This window comes from Bos grunniens, chromosome 7 (genome assembly GCF_055505025.1).
Source record: "Bos grunniens cultivar Pamir isolate PY7600 chromosome 7, Bosgru_T2T1.0, whole genome shotgun sequence".
NCBI lineage: Eukaryota > Metazoa > Chordata > Mammalia > Artiodactyla > Bovidae > Bos > Bos grunniens.
In genome coordinates, this window is record NC_141171.1 from 106486829 (window position 1) to 106502630 (window position 15802).

At 44.9% G+C, this 15802-nt stretch overlaps 1 protein-coding gene across 7 annotated transcripts in view; it reads right to left on the reverse strand.

The window, feature by feature from the left end:
* Positions 1–3736: 3736 nt before the first annotated feature.
* EFNA5 (ephrin A5) overlaps positions 3737–15802 on the reverse strand; it is a 289016-nt gene continuing 276950 nt past the window's right edge. For 4 of the 7 annotated variants that reach the window (XM_086413342.1, XM_086413336.1, XM_086413341.1 and 1 more), the window contains 3 exons: positions 14078–14143; positions 13587–13667; positions 3737–8287 (listed from right to left, as the gene is read on the reverse strand). In XM_086413342.1, the coding sequence (XP_086269468.1) occupies positions 8166–8287; positions 13587–13667; positions 14078–14143 (269 nt within the window). In that variant the 3' untranslated portion in view covers positions 3737–8165. The remainder of the gene's footprint in view (positions 8288–13586; positions 13668–14077; positions 14144–15802) is intronic. The other 3 variants (XM_086413337.1, XM_086413343.1, XM_086413340.1) reach the window with 2 other exon arrangements.

The following is a 15802-nucleotide window of genomic DNA, read 5'->3' on the forward strand; positions in this document are numbered from 1 at the left end:
TCTCAATAAACCACCAAGCCTATTACTATTTTAAGTACCTGCATCTTCCAGGAGAAGGAACACGCTGACTCCCCGCAGGAGAAATAAATGGAGTCAGCTTGTTGGCTGGCACACCGTCTTTAGGAAAGAATAAAAGGAGACACAGATCTTGTTCTGTCTACTGCAGAAAATGTGTCCAGATCTGGGGAAGCAGAGCAGGTTTCAGAAATGTCGTGTGTCCCATTCTCGCTGCTACACAAATCAGGGGTGTTGGCGCAACAGAATAAGCTCTGAACACAGAAAAGGAGAGGCTGCTAGGATGGTGATAAATGCACTTTCTAAGAAGGGTGCAGGAAGAAACAGGTTTCTTCTCTTATTTTAGTGACTTGTTCCATGGCTGTGATGCAAGAAAATGACTTTGGCGACCTGCATCTCAGACGATATATGCAGACGGAGGGAACCCCTGGACTTGTGAACAAAATGGCATGCAGAAATATTCTGTTCTGTTTTACCGCTGTAATCTCTTTGAGAGGCTTTTTTTTTTTCCACCCCCCACCCCGGGGGGGTGGAGAGTCCTTTTCTTTGTGTTCTTGTCAAAATCGACAGGCATCCATGTGTTACCAAGTGACATGAAGTTCTTGCTTGAATAAGCAGGACTGAAAATCCAGGATATTTCAAAGCACACTATTGACTCAGAGAGCCACCCACTGGATTGGATTTTTCTGGATTACCCCTGACTGACAGCATCAGGGTTTTTACCGCACACTGTCAGGTCCCGCCGTGGCCACACTACGGCTCTGATGCCGGCATCCTCGTCCCAGGGTGTTGTGGTAGGGGTGCTGTTACTAAAATGGTTTCTTTTTACTCCAGAAACCCCCACATTTAGGAATTAAACTGAGTCAAAAAGCAGACGTCAGGAGGAGGAACTGAAAGTTCTTTTTATTTGACCTTCCTTCAGGGTGAACCCTAACCAATGCCATTGCTGGGAGTAAGATGGCAGAATTCACGGGACACTTAGAATGGAACTGGGGTGATTTTTTTTTAATGCAGATTTGTGTTTTAATCTGAGCATGTGCTGAGGTTCTTAGGAAGACAGTATGGTGATCTCTGACGGGAAACGTCAGAAGGGTCGTTACGTTGGGATGTACGTGCGGACTTTGAGTCCGCCCCTGTCTTCTGCTGCTCCGGAAATCGTGTAGAAAGGGCTTAGAAGCTGCCTTCTGTTCGGAAAAGGGAAGGGAGAAGAGGGCACTTGCCTAGGAGCAGCATTTGTATACCAAGCTCAGTTTTTACTTAAGATACTATTTTTTTTTTAAGAGTGGTTTGGCTAATCATCTCCCCCAAAGCACCATGGCACCCTTGACCAATTCCTTGGGCAATGCAATTTCTTGCCTTAAAACAAAATACATTCATTCATCATCCGTATTTAAAAAGGACACATAATTATTGCACATTTGCTGGTAACAGGGTCCATCGGTACTTACAACTCCATCTTTAAAATAGGCACATATGTATTTAACTGCTGAACGACTTGACTAATATAGCAGCACATATCAAACTAAAAACTGACAGAGAATATAGGCCTGATTAGTTATTTATAATCATTTTCAGAAGCGCTTGTTTTCCAGAGGGACCGTACAGAAATCATCATGCTTTTCACAGCATTGCTGCCAGCACTTTCCTGAAGTATGTTTATGTTATCAGCAGAATATGAAACGAAGCTTTGCAAACAATCTCCAAGAAACCGTTTCACCAACAGTTCCTAAGAAACTGTTAGAATGGTGAGTGAGCAGTTAATCAAGTTATTTCGGTCTCCCTTAATGGCACCTAGGTTGTACACGTTCCTGTAACGAGATGAAAGACTCCGATCATCATCCCCGGGACACGAGATTCAAACACACGTGTGTGCCTCACCCGCCACAAGGTCTCCTTTGATTCTTTTTGTGTGACAGCTCAGGAGACTCGAGCATTCCACATGCTTCTCTAACAAAGTGTGGTCCTTGCCACACCGCTCATGTCCTGTCTCTGATCCTGCCTGCTTCCCTCTTGTGTGTGCAGCACTATCTATCAGGAACTGGCCTCTTTAATCAGGGACTCGCAGTCACTTTCAAAGGAGCTTAGATCCCACTTTTGGATGGTCTGTCTACTTTATCCCTTTGGCCTAATCTGAGAAATCTTAGGCATCATCTTGGCTGAACTCCTGGGCAGCTCACAATTCAATGTAGATACAGTCTTGGCTCCTGGAACACACCTATGATTATTCTCTAAAGCAGAACCTGAAATTGTCTTCATCACTTTCCCTACGTTCTTGGGGCACCATAGTGATTTCTCTGGATCAGGCTCCTCATGGTTTGCGTCAGATACTTAGGTTTTCTCCTCTCCAGAGTCACCTTTGTAGCTGTGATAATTTACTCCTTGCACATTACACTGTCCTTGTTAAGCCCACAATGTTGTGCAACTCACCAAGCTTTTTCTACTTTTGTAAGACACTCTTAACCCCATTTTGACTATATGTATAATTTCCTTTAAGCTTCCTAGTCTAATTTTTTTCTCCTCTCATTTTTATTTTATAAAAATATCTATCTCCCCTCTCGTTCAGGCAGAATAAAAATGCTTGACTTTTTTTATCTTTTCTATAAATCATCACTGTGTTACGTTGACACATAATGTCTGCCTTACGCTGTAAACTTTACAAGTACAGGTTGTAAACATTAATGTCATTCTGCACAGCGCTGAGCACAATGTCATGATCACTTCAATGCTTTTGATGATGATGGCGATGATGATAATGACCACGTAATGCTGTTCTGGTTTGAAAATATCACACAGGTAGTCCAGTGCATCTTTGTTTCTGTTTTTTTTTTTTTTTTTTTTAATGAGCTGTTCCTCATTCTATAACGCTGTCATTCTTCATTAGCAAAAAAGGTTACTGTAAGTTATAATTAGTGTTTAGTGCCCTGTCAAATAATTAGGTATAATAAAAAGCTTTTGATGAGTTTAATGTTAACATGGTATAATTAGAGCCAAGTCTTGAAATGCATTAGGTTGTCCATTATGTCAGACATTTGATGCTTTCTCCCCTCTACAGCTGAAATTCTCAGATGGTGCTTATAGCAATGTCATCGTCAAAGACAAAAGACTCATTATCAGTCTGAGGCAGAATGGGCTTGGCAGTGTCCAGCAAGGGCAATATTTTAAAAATTAAGCAGATCATTTCTACAAATCTACTATATAAGGAAACAAGGAGGCTGTGTGACTTGCCCAGGGTCACATGGTGGTTAAGTTACCTCTCCTTGGTAGTGAGAATTGTGGCTTAGGATTATACAGAGGTGATTATTACTATTACTCCTGCCATTCTCTCTTTTGGAAGTATCAGATACTTGCTGTAAGATGATTATTTTTGTCTTTTTCTTGATGAGGTGAAAAAAAACAGGTGCAAAGTAAAAGGACACAAGTTTGTATTTAGCTTTTGCACTGAACAGTTTTTAGGGTGCAGGGCTTGTCATAGCGGCTATTTTAAGGCTCACATACTAAGACAAGGCTGAAGTCTCACCGTTTTCTCATCAGAATAACTGGAATGTGCCTAGACACTTGGCCATTTGGAACCCTGCATTCTTTGACCTTCTCAGGCCTTCTCTTGTGCATGTCGTATTATCTTTTCTATCCACAAGGATTTTGAAAAAATTCAGCAGAGTGCAAGTAGCCCCTGAAATAAAGGCGTCATTCAAGGAACAAAGAAGTAGAAGGAGGGCTCCAATTAAAATGATGAAAATCTTTAACTTTTATTTAGGTATACTTGTACGGACACGTGTATATACAAATACAGATCTTATGGGTTTGTCTGTGTGTGTTTTGTATTGTTTTTTTTTTCTTTTTTTTTTTACATTTTCTTTTACGTTTATATAATGTCAGCATTTCAAAACAGCACTCGATGAGTAAGTGCAAAGGAACTGCAAAGCGGGCAGTACAAGCACAGGACCACACGGAGCTGGACTTCACACCCAGACGCACACACAATGAGGGGCTTCAATGGGGTGTCAAGAGTAAAGCATGGAAAGCGGATTTTGACTCATGGTAACCTCCAACATGCCAGCATCTATTACACTGTACAGACAATGGGGGCAAGCCCATTGTAGGGAGATTTGTCTGACATCCGAGCAGCTCTGGGGCAGACGCATGGGAAAAACTCAGTGATGCCAAACCAGAGACGGACCTGCCCATTCACGGTTCTGCGTGAATGCAAAACGCGGGAGGAAGGCAAGAGACGAAACATAAAATAAAGATAAGAAATAAAAGGGGGTTGTCGGCAAACGAGGGTTTTCGTGGAGGTGGTTTCCAAAAGAAAAAAAAAAATCAGCGATCACAGCTCTGGGAGCAATGAATGGAGGGAAGAAGTTTAAACTGCTTTCTGTTTTTAAATTTTGGGTAAACTAATAAAAATGGCTGCTGCCGTGGCTAAGGCACCAGAGAAAAACAAAGTCCCTGAAAACCCGCAGGTTGGGTGCGGCTCTGCCTTGGCCGGTGACGCAGAGACGAAGAGCCCCCAGCTGACCTTTTCAAGGGAGCGGGTTTGCAATCTCTGCCATGCTTCGGCTGCATGTGACAGTGACAAGCCTCTTCCTGGAGAAAAATGAAAACAGTCATCTATGAAAACCTCCCCCCACAAATAGGAAACCGAGGCAAAGTACAGAACCATCACTGAATTCCCTCAACCTTTTCAGACCAACATGCTGGGGTGGGGGGCGGGAAACACCACAGGGCTCCAGCATAAGACCTTGAAAACTTTGAGGACAAACTACTGATCAAAAAAGTCATGTTGTTCCAGGTCCCAAGATGGTGGAGTCTTAAGATCGGGAGGGCAATGACCACACGTGAGTCCTGTATGGAGCAGTGTCTCAGGCCGCTTGTGACTCTTCTTAGCCACGTATACATTGGATGTTTCAAAGCCTCAATGCATGTTTTATATCCTGAAAGACTATTGTTCTCACTTACAAAAGACATAAGAATCAAATTAATACTTTATTATCAAACACTATATACAACAGAGGTTGCTAATAATACAGAATTTAAAGAACGCAGTTTTTTTTTTTTTCTTTTTTAACGTTTAACTTTTCTTTCTTCTGCCACCCAAGAAAGTACAGTACAAAACAATAGTCTAAACTAACACGGACTGTTACCTGGTCTATTAAAGGATACACGGTATCCACTAAACAGACAGATCCTTATTTCCCTGCTTCTCGCTGCAAAGCCCTTGGCAACCAGGGGCAAAGGTCGCTGGGGTTTGACTAACTGGGGCTGAGAGGCAGCGAAAGCTGCCCTTCAGATTCTGAATTGGTTTTGAAATTAAAAGCTGCTACAAAGTTGCGTCGACATCCTCCTAAAGCCCCTGAGGGTTGTAACATCATCACAAAAGGCCACCAGCACTTTTTGGCCAAAATGAAAACTGTCTGATACCAATCATCCTGAAAACTCAATGGCAAGCGCTACCTACAATTACGTCACTTATAGGTAGAGAAGCACGTTTTCTACTGGTGTGGATAGTCTTGCTTTTCTTTTTTTTTCCTTTTACATTTAATTTGTCGTGGCACAATGGTGAAGTAAAGGGGTCTAATTTCACTGTGAAAAATGAAAGACAATGGCAGAGAGGGCCATGAGTAATTATTTCATCATTTGTTAGAGACAAATGCTAGAAAAACCACACAAGTCACCATTTCTAAAATGAAATTAGCACTGCTAATGTAGTTATGACTAAACTGGAATCATTACAGGATCATTTGATTTCCTTGCAGTTATACAACATGCAGTATAATCTTGGTTCTGACTATTGATCCATTTTAGAAGGTATCTTTTTTTGTTCCCCCTTACCCAAATCCCACCGGACCAACAAGCCTGTAACTATTAATAAGAAAAGAAATATTACTGACTATTACTGAGAGTTCCGAGTATATAAATAGTTAATGCAAAAATAATAATAATAATCCAATGCTGTGAACTTTTGTTTCAGTGAAATGGTGGCTGCTCTCTGTGATAAGACTCTGCCACTCCAGAGACGTTCCTGGTGTCTGGGGGAACAGGACTGATTCCATCTGCCAGGCTGGCAACTGCAATCACACGGTTCCAAGTCCTACTCACACGGTTCCACGTGTGAGCAGACCGAGCCTGAACATCTGCTCCAAATGGATCGGGTGAGCCCAGAGTACATTCCAATGTATGTACAACTCTCCAGGGTGCCGTACCTTTACAGCTGCCTTTCATTCACATATTTCTCTAATTGAGAACTAGGCACAGTTCTTTAGCAAATTCCCATTCATAAAGTCTGTCCATAATATGACCCCCCCTTTTTTTTAACATGTACATTAACAACAAAAAAATTTTTTAAAATCCTTATTGTGCTGGAATGCTTCCAATTTTTCACATCTTATATGATCCTTGCGTTTTATTGGTTTTGTTTTGAAAGGCATGGTTTCTATTGACGTGTCCTGCCATAGCAAAAAAAAAAAAAGGCTTGATTTCTTTTCCATGTATCTGACACTTTTCCCTGTCTCAGCTTTTGGAGTTCAAAGTTCGTGACACCCTCTGCAGTAGAAACCCCCAAGGCTTGCATTTCCTGGTAACATCCCGGTTGGCCCATTTACTATCCTCTCACCCCACCCCGACAATGAAACAAGATAACCCCCCATATTTCTAAATGTATCAAGGGATACCACTTTTTTTTCTCACAAGTTTAAATAGGACAAGCATATATACTCACTCTCAGCATAAAGTATATCTAAATAATGTATTTTCTATTCTAGTGGATTTTTAAAAAAATATTTTGTTAAAGTCTTTGGGACTCCATCCTGTTTATCTCCCACAGATAAACACATGTTCCCCCTAGGCTTCAGGCTGTGTCAGAAAGGGAAAGGATATAAAATCAACTCTTGAATTTTCTCTTTCCACAGTTTGGAATCTTTATTCCAAATTTCCCTTTAGCCCTCCCAAGTAGTACAGACTGACTCTCCCGGGAGCAGGGGTGTGCGTCGGAGCACCTGGAGTCGTGGAGTGCCGAGCCCTGGGCACTGGGGTGGGAGTCGGGGGAAGGCCACACCACACTGGCGCTCCAGCAAAGCCAAATTCCGTCCCCTCTGGCCCCTGACAGCCTTTCCTTGGTACGCGTGGTCCCCCAGAGGAGTATCCAAAGCTATTCGGTAATATACTCATCGACCCTGGCTTCTCAGCCTCGGGGAAGGTCACTTTATTCGTAAAAATGCCTCTTTCAGGTTCTTTAAAAAAAAAAAAAAAAAAAGGTTGTAGCACCATGGTGATCTGTATTCAAAGGAAAAAAAAAAAAAAACAACAACACAAAATCATCTGGTGTGCATTGCCCAGTCACCAAAAAAATTAGAGGCACTCATCACACGCACATGTCCCCCACCCAGCCTAGCTTTCTGCTTTCGCGCTGGCTCTGTGCTAGCATTCCGGCCCCGACCCGCCTCCCAGACCAAAGGCTTCTTTTACGGAGCACAAGTTTTGCTGCCAAGGATGGTTTAAGACAGTCATCTGTAAAGGAAAAAAACCAAAAACAAAAAAATCAGTGTCTCAACCTTTGCGAAGCCTGTGCGTGTACGCGCTCCTAGAGGAAACGGTGTAACCTGATCTCTGTCCTTAATACCTCCCCTCTGGACTCGACACGCTAACACGGCGTACAGTCCCGAATGAGAAGGCATGAACATCTTGGGCCAGGGGAACAGCCCCCGGGCCTCCCCACCCGCGGCGGCCTCTGCCGCTGTCCTTCGGGTCCGCGCAGCGCGGACAGCGGGCCGGCGGAGGGGAGTGCTCGCAGGAGAACGCACAGGAGCGGACGCCCACTGGGGTCCCTCCGACAATCTGGCATGTTCGTCTGGAGTCCGTGTAATTTGGAAGAGGGTGAGAGAGGGCAGGGGCCGGGGCCGGGGCCGGGGCCAGGGCGGGGGTGGGGGTGAGGGAGGCAGGAACTACTTTAGCACACCACCACCACCACCCCCGCAAGCCCCGAGTTGTTGCTTAGAATTCAGGCTGAAAGAAAGAAAACAAAACAAAACAAAAATCTGACATCTGCCAAGAAAAAAAACCAATATCAAGTCCCTTCTTAGGATGAGCAGTTAGGTGGATCTCTGGCGTTCCAAGACCCCGATGTTCTCGGTGACAGGCGACGGGAGGAGACTGTGCTATAACGTCAAAAGCATGGCCAGGAGGAACAGCAGGATCGCCAAAAGGCGGCTGGGTATCCTGGGTGTTTGTGCCGCGTTCTCGCCGCGGGAGGGCTCGGCTGACTCATGGACGGTGTCATCTGTTCAAACAGAAAGCACACGTTCCAGTGAGATTTCACATCCTTAATAACTCTCTCTCTTGCAGCAGCAGCAGCCTGCTGTTCGCAGACCTCGCCACCCTCTGCAAAGTAGGGTAATGAACCTTGTGCCACCATTGACTTTCATGTCTGCATAATCACTCATTATTTACAGCAAACAAAAGGAGAGGCAGAGAAAATTGGACTTTCTCGGCAACATGAACGGTTTCCTTAAAAACTGAGGCGGAGAAAAATGTGCATGCGCTGTAACCTCTGGCCCGTGAGCTGCTTTGATCCGCTGGCAGTCAAACACACCATGCGCAAACCTGACGTCTGAGCGGGCCTTCTAAACCCAAGAAGCCAGGGAGAAGCAAGTAACCGCGCGGGGGCGGGCGTGGCGGGACGCAGTTAATGCTGGCATATTAGTGGTTAACCGGAGCGGGATGCCCCTTTCCCTCTTTTTAGCGGTTTCATAGGATTAGTGTTGAATGCCTGGTTGCTGACGTCTAGATGCATTTTCAAAGATGAAGAATTAAATGATAAAGGAGCATTTTAACTCAACGATATGTGATGCTCTCCGAGCCTAAATAAATCGGTGCCCGCTGGCTTGCCTACCATTAGGAATCAATTATGGTGCTATTTCTATTACAGACCCTGTATCTTCAGGATTAAATGACTTGAACTTGACTATTTTTATCAGGCTGAAGCTGGGCACATAAATCATCAACGTGGATGCAAATTTTCCCCTAAATAAAATGGATTAAGTGAAGTAAGCTTCTTTTATTTAGCCATCAAGTGTTCTGGAAGACTGCCTCCAACTCTGGACAGCCTTCCAGAGCGGCATGATTAACAGACTTAACTAGGAGACAGGAACTCTGCAGCAATTAGCACCCAAACGTGGACCTCACTAGGCTCTCATGTTGTCCGCCTCCTTCCTTCCACCTGGCCGTGATCCCTGAACTCCACTGGGGCCACCAGTGGGGTTCTCTGGTAGATTTCATTTTAGCATCTGTGGGGCTTCTTGTCGGAGCTTAGGGATTGGCAGGGTGGGTTCACTCAGTGGTCGGTCAGAGGGAACGGCAACAAGTGAGACTCTCCTGGTGGTTCCCAACTCTGCAGACCTCAAAGGATCATCCCTAAACCCCAGCTCCAACCCCTCGATGGAGTCACTCTCTTAAATACATCTCTGTTTTCACATCATGTCACATGCCTCTTCTTTACCAGGGAGAGCACACCCCCTTGTTATTTGTCTTAAAGCGACCACCTTTTAGGCTCAGGCTGGCTTCTACCTGAGCTGGGTGCTCGTGGGCCGTCTCTGTTCGTTACTTTCTCTCCCTCTACCAACTTAGGAACGTGTCTTCTCAGCGCTGAGGCTTCTGCTCTTATCACGTTAGCCTGTCCCCACGTGTAGAAAATGCTGCATCCTTGTGTCAGATTTGCCCTCCTCTCCTGGACCTGAGCAAAGCTGCGTGGAATACCTACTAGCTGAGACTAGAAAAGGTTAGGAAGCAAGAATGGGGAGTTAAATGGATGCAGAGGGGAAGAGAAAGCCCCTGCGTGATGTAGTCAAAGACTTTAGACTCTCTGCACTGCTCTTAGCCTTGCAGATGCACTAAATCTGGAGTTAGGAGGTAGGTATAAATGCCCTTGAATAGCCCTAAAAAGAAAATCCAAATCGCTGTTGTAATAGCGCCAATCCGTTGTTATTCGGAATAACAGAGGACTTGGGGCTTAACTATGAAAGAGCCATAAGCCCTGAGGATTCTAAGGGTTCATTCTGAAATACCACTCGTCCTGATACACCTGAAATTACATCAGCCATTGGGTTCCTCTCCGTCTTATTTTCACTAACCTACTACCCAATCCTCTTCCTTGTAAAATTGGGTTGTGCACTGATGAAAGGGACCCAAGTAACAGGAAGACGCTCAGTGAGCTTGAAGGGGGCCCACCATCCCCACCGGGTCAGGGAGCTTAGCGAGGGCTGGCCATGCTCTCAGCCCCCACGGCACAGACAGGGAACTGACCCTTGCAGACTTTGAGAGGAAAACTTTGGTTTCTCACATGAGAGGAGCCACAAGGCCAAATGTGCCTTTCAAGCCTAATCTTTTTCTAAGCCATCAACCAGTAAAGTACCATCTTGGCCTCGAAGGGGGGGAAAAAAAAAAAAACCTCAGTCCCCTTAGGGCATCAGGGCTTGTCTCTTCTCACCGTAACACACTAGTCCTGGCTTGGGATTCTACGAGCAACCTGTGATTAAACAGGGCCTCGGTGCTGGGCGATCCCATGGCCTCCAAGAAGCAAGATGAAAGCCAGGTTGTCATTTGGGTTAAGTCTGAGCAAATTTCAGAATTCTAAAGAGGAAGTCACAAGCAAAACCTAGCCCAGTAGAGACTGCACCTAAACACAAGAGAATTCTAAAACTGGTAACAATGAACGTGACTTGGAGGAAGAAAACACTTCTCTTTGGAAGCCAAATCAAGTCTCGCCTCCTGGCTACAGGATTCCACACCACGAGGGTTTCGGTGGTTCACAGAGATCGCTGGCGAGGTTTCGGAGCATGTTACGTGGCATATTTCTGCCCTGAGATCATCCTGTATCCCTGATGACAGGAAACTGGCAGGCAGAGTGTGCAAGCAAGCAAACAGAGGAGCACATTCCGAAGACAGGTGAATTAGTGTGCACTGCTGAGAGCATGCAGCCGGATGCAGCCTTGCCGGCTTCATAGTCTGGTCTACACGCAACCATCCAGCACCGTGCGGCAGAGCTGCAAGCCTGAACTTCCTAAGGAACCTGGGGAAGCAGCGAGGCTGCTATTGTATTCATATAGCCAGGGATCATAGCTCAACCTTGTCTGTTTTTTTTAGTGAAGATGCTCACCAGAATGCCCGTAAATATGGTCCTCACTGCCTCAAGGAGCTTTTCCTACATGTACACCTGCACATCCATCCCCAACACACAGGGTCTGACCACAGTCTGTCCAAGGTTTGCAAACTTGTATCAGCTATGAGTGCTTAGATTTGGGGGGCTGTTATGGATTTAAAAGCCCAATGAAAACACAGCCTATTCCCCCAAAGGCCGTAAAATATGTTCACATATGAATGCATCTTAGGATCCTGCACTTTTATCATTAGTTGAATTCAAAGGTAATTTTCCTAATGTCGAAATGGTCCTCCGTGTGCCTCTTTATTACCAATAAAAAAGAAAAAAACATACGATCTGTTATATTTCTAAACAGTCGGTGGGCAGTGGGATTTACCTCAAAAAAAGATTACTGGAAAGCTCTGCCTACAGTACCAGTGTGCATCAGAAGAACTTAATTCAGGGTAAGTTATGTCTGTAACATGCCCAATGCCACCAGTCAGCTTCCACGCGACTTGTGAACAAAGCCCCAGTGATCAAGTTCTCTGCGTGGACATCTCTGTCAAGCAATGGTAAGAGAGTCCTATGTTTAGGAATGGGAGTTGAGAAATACAAATATCACCCCTGGATCTGGGTATAACCAGCTCAGTTACCAAAGAAAGACTGTAGACTCCGGAGTCCTTAAAAGAGACCTCCGCTCACTCCCAGGTCCTACCACGGCCCACGGCCTCGAGCCTGGGAGGGGTCTGGCACCTTGAAAAGCCACAGGAATGCTCCCAGATTTCCAGGACACAATTAAAATGTCTCCCTGTCAGCACTCGTTCCTTGCAACTTTTCTAAGGCAGCTCACGGGTCCCTGGGGAGCCGCTAAGGCCTCTGAGAGCTTATTGTACACGCCTCTCCTTTGCACAAGAGGCCTGCCTTCGAGAAACAGAAATGCCTGGAGAGAAAGCCCGACTCTTCCCGTCAGTTACAACGTGGAAGCTCTTGTGTGTCCAGAGGTACCACGTCTATTCGGGGTACGTTTCCCTAAGGCCCGCTGACCGTGTGTCCCAGCAACAGTACTCAAAGGATAAAGCAGGTGTCACAACTTGTTTCATGTCCAAGGCCATCAGAAAGGTAAGTCCCACTGCAAATAGGTGGTGGGGTTTGGGGCCGGGGGTAAGTCTGTTATGTAACAGGAGGCTTACACCTTTCTGGGAAGAGGATATAATTTTGTCCTCAAACTTTGAGGGCTTCTCTGGTAGCTCAGTTGGTAAAGACTCCGCCTGCAGGGATCCTGGTTCGATCCCTGGGTCGGGAAGTTCCCCTGGAGAAGGGAAAGGCTACCCACTCCAGTATTCTGGCCTGGAGAATCCCAGGGACTGTATAGTCCATGGGGTCGCAAAGAGTCAGACACCGCTGAGCGACTTTGACTTAAGCTTTGAGGTAGTCCCAGGAGATGGGTAAGGACACGAGTAAAGACCTCGAGCAAGTCGGGTGAGGAAAGGCAACCACGGGTAGGCGGGTTACAGGGGCTCTGAGGAGCACGTCTCAGTGAAGACAGACTCGAGGGCTCCCCGCCCCCCACCTCACAATCTAACGCAGTAAAGAGCCGGGTTGAACTCATAACCCAGTAAGTGGAGAGTTTACAGATTTACATTATCCACAATAAGCTGCAGTGCAAATGCTTCAATGATTCCTTTAGTGGGTTTTATTTTTCTCCATAGTGACGGGAAAGTTTGGGTGAGTGGAAGACAAAAGTAGTAGAAAAGTTTATTTATCCTTAATACTTGTCTTGCCTCGGTAATCAAGGATCACATCTGGCGCCACAGCCTACTGCGGATACATTCGTGGGAGCAGTGGGTGTGTGAATTTGTGGTGTTAGGAGGCTATGTGATTATCCTTCTCGGGCCTACTTCTATTGACAACAGCACAGATAATATTCGAAATAAAATGAAGTCCTTCAGAGCAGTTCAATGATGCCTGTGAATTTCTAGAGAAAACTAAAGAGGCTGAATTAGTTGCTATTTTGTGCAACAGTCTGATTACTTTTATCTGAAGATTGGGATCTAATATGAAATTTTTATAAGCGCATACAGTAGAAATTTTCTTTGAATTATACAAAAACAGGTCCATTAATAGTCACAGTGATTCACCAGCATGCTCAGAGGGTATGGTACAAAGAAGTGAGACTCTAGCATTCTGATGGGGCTTCTACCCTAGGATGCTGCATTATATCCAACCCACGTCGAGAGAAAAGCAAAGTCGTAATTTGTCTAACATGCATTAATTACACAGAGATACTGGAGGAATGAGGTAGAAATAAGGAACATTAGCATCGCTAGCAATGAGCAAAAGCAGGGCAACTACAACATGCAAACATGCAGGGAGGAAGGAAGGAAAAAAAGTACGGAGGCACCAGAGATGCACTTGTTAAAAGAGATTCTCTAAGCATACTAACCTGCTGGTTCTAATGAATTTTCTACTTTGTCGTTAACATCGAAAACACGATCATGAACACCTATAGTTTTCATACAGCTATCTATAACAAAAATAGAGATAACAGCCAAATATGTTAGTGAAGACACCCTTTAACTCCCATTTCTTTTTTCTTTTTTTTTTCTTTCTTTCTAATTTTTCCTCTTATTTACGGAGAGATTGGTTTACAATCAGTGGCATGTATCCAAATGCCAGAATTGTTCCCATTTGCTGTGCACGTACAACAGTCTGAGAAACAACAAGTTAGCAACTGCTGTGTACTTAAAAGCATCATGAAAAAAAAAAACAACGATGAGAAAAAATATGATGGAAACTAAAACATGGAGGTTGATATACAAAACAGATACCACACAGGATTTACAGTAAAAAACAGTTTTACCGCCGTGAACCAGACCACACAATAGAGCATGCGCAGTGAAGCCACCCTCAAAGACGTCATTCGCGGGAACTTACTTGTTGGCCGCACAAAGACTTTGAGCTTTAGACAGGACCGCCTTCCGTTATCTGGGATTGCAGAGGCTGCGGGAGAGACAGAGAGAGAGCGAGGGAGGAAGAGAACACGACCGGATTACTCTTCGTTTTCACATGCAAAGCGTCTACAGTAAATCCTTTCCTGAACAAGGGGAACGTACTCTGAGTTCTTCCCAGAAGGTGAAACAGAGATACTTCTCAGATGGACACTGATGGCTAGAGAAAAGGGCTGCTTTCCTACGCCTATCTTTTCCCTCCCATGAGATGAAGAATCATGCAAGAACACTCGTAATCTGTAGGAAAATACTTTGGATTCTTATTTCAAAGTCTCTGCCGTTTACCTTGCTCTGTCATCAGTTTTCTCTAAAACAAGAAGATAAAGCTTGAGTCCCCGGGCTACCCTTTCCTCTACTGCAGGAAAAGGGCCCACAAACCCCTGGAGCCCAAGGTGAAAGTGCTGGTAAAAACCAGTAAGCGGCAGCTACAAGGCCAACTTAAACATGACCCAGTTCTGCTGGGGAAAGCAAAGCTTTGTCTGTCCTGAAAGCCTGTCTGTCAGTATTTCGCAGGTAATTCAATTAGAGGTTTTACTCCGAACTTGGCTCCACATTCTATATGACTGAACCGAGCCCAGCAACTTCCATCAGGCCATTATAAGTACAATATGCTATTGAGAAAGCCCCCTGTTGCAATGGTACATGCATTTTTTCAAGACTTGCCACAGAGAAGGATGGAATTAATAAAGTGGGCTTACCAAAACATGACAACATGTTTCAAGTTATAAATCATTTGAGGAAGAAACTTTCTTCTCCTTTTCAAGATAATCAGACTGTAAACTTTCCTTGTGTTTGAAAGATTATCTCCCCTCAGTGCATCCAGCATAATGTCAAAGGGATTTCCAAGGCAGTAAGACCCTTAACATTCACACATGTTTACAAACGCACCCTAGAAATGACAACGATTACAGCAGTGGGTGCTGCATCCTTCCCTCCCTGTGTGTCTGCTTCGAGTGTTTCCTTTGTTCAGAAAAGGCAGATGCTATCAATCCAAACGCACGTGGCTCAGTTAGTTTGGTAATACCCTCTGTGTTCCGTGTGCCTTCCCTCACAGGGGGAACCCAGAAAATTAACATGCTGACTTTGTAGTTCAGAGGATTCAAGCGGCAAAAATTCAAGACTGACTTTCCCACCATCTCCTTGTGCAACTTCAGGCCCACACCCTGGAGGAGAACCGATCAAGTCACCACCCAAAGGACATCAAGCCGGAAGGGACCCTAGTGTCGCTCTTTAACACCTGTTGAAAACTCTCTTTAATTCTTAGACCAAAGTAGATATAGGAGAGACGTTTTCAGCCCGCCCCGTCTTCCCATTCGCTCTGACAGGCAGTTAAGAAGTGCTAACAGCTGGCTTTGCCGTAGGCGTTCACTAAATCAAAGTAGGAAAAACTCCCTCCACCGACATTTACAGTAACTAGTGTTATTTAGGGTATAATATTTGCACTCTGTGGTTTGATCCAGGAAATGGTGTCCTTCCTGTGGACCTCCAACTGCAAGTGTGCATGTCACAAGTACAGTGCACTTAGGTGATTCCAATTCATTAGAAAAACTGCAGGTTCTTGAGATGGTTTATATCTTATTCACGAGGGGTGGTGTGAAACAGTGACACATGGATATTCACGCTGCTAATCTATTGGTTTCTGAGCTGGGGT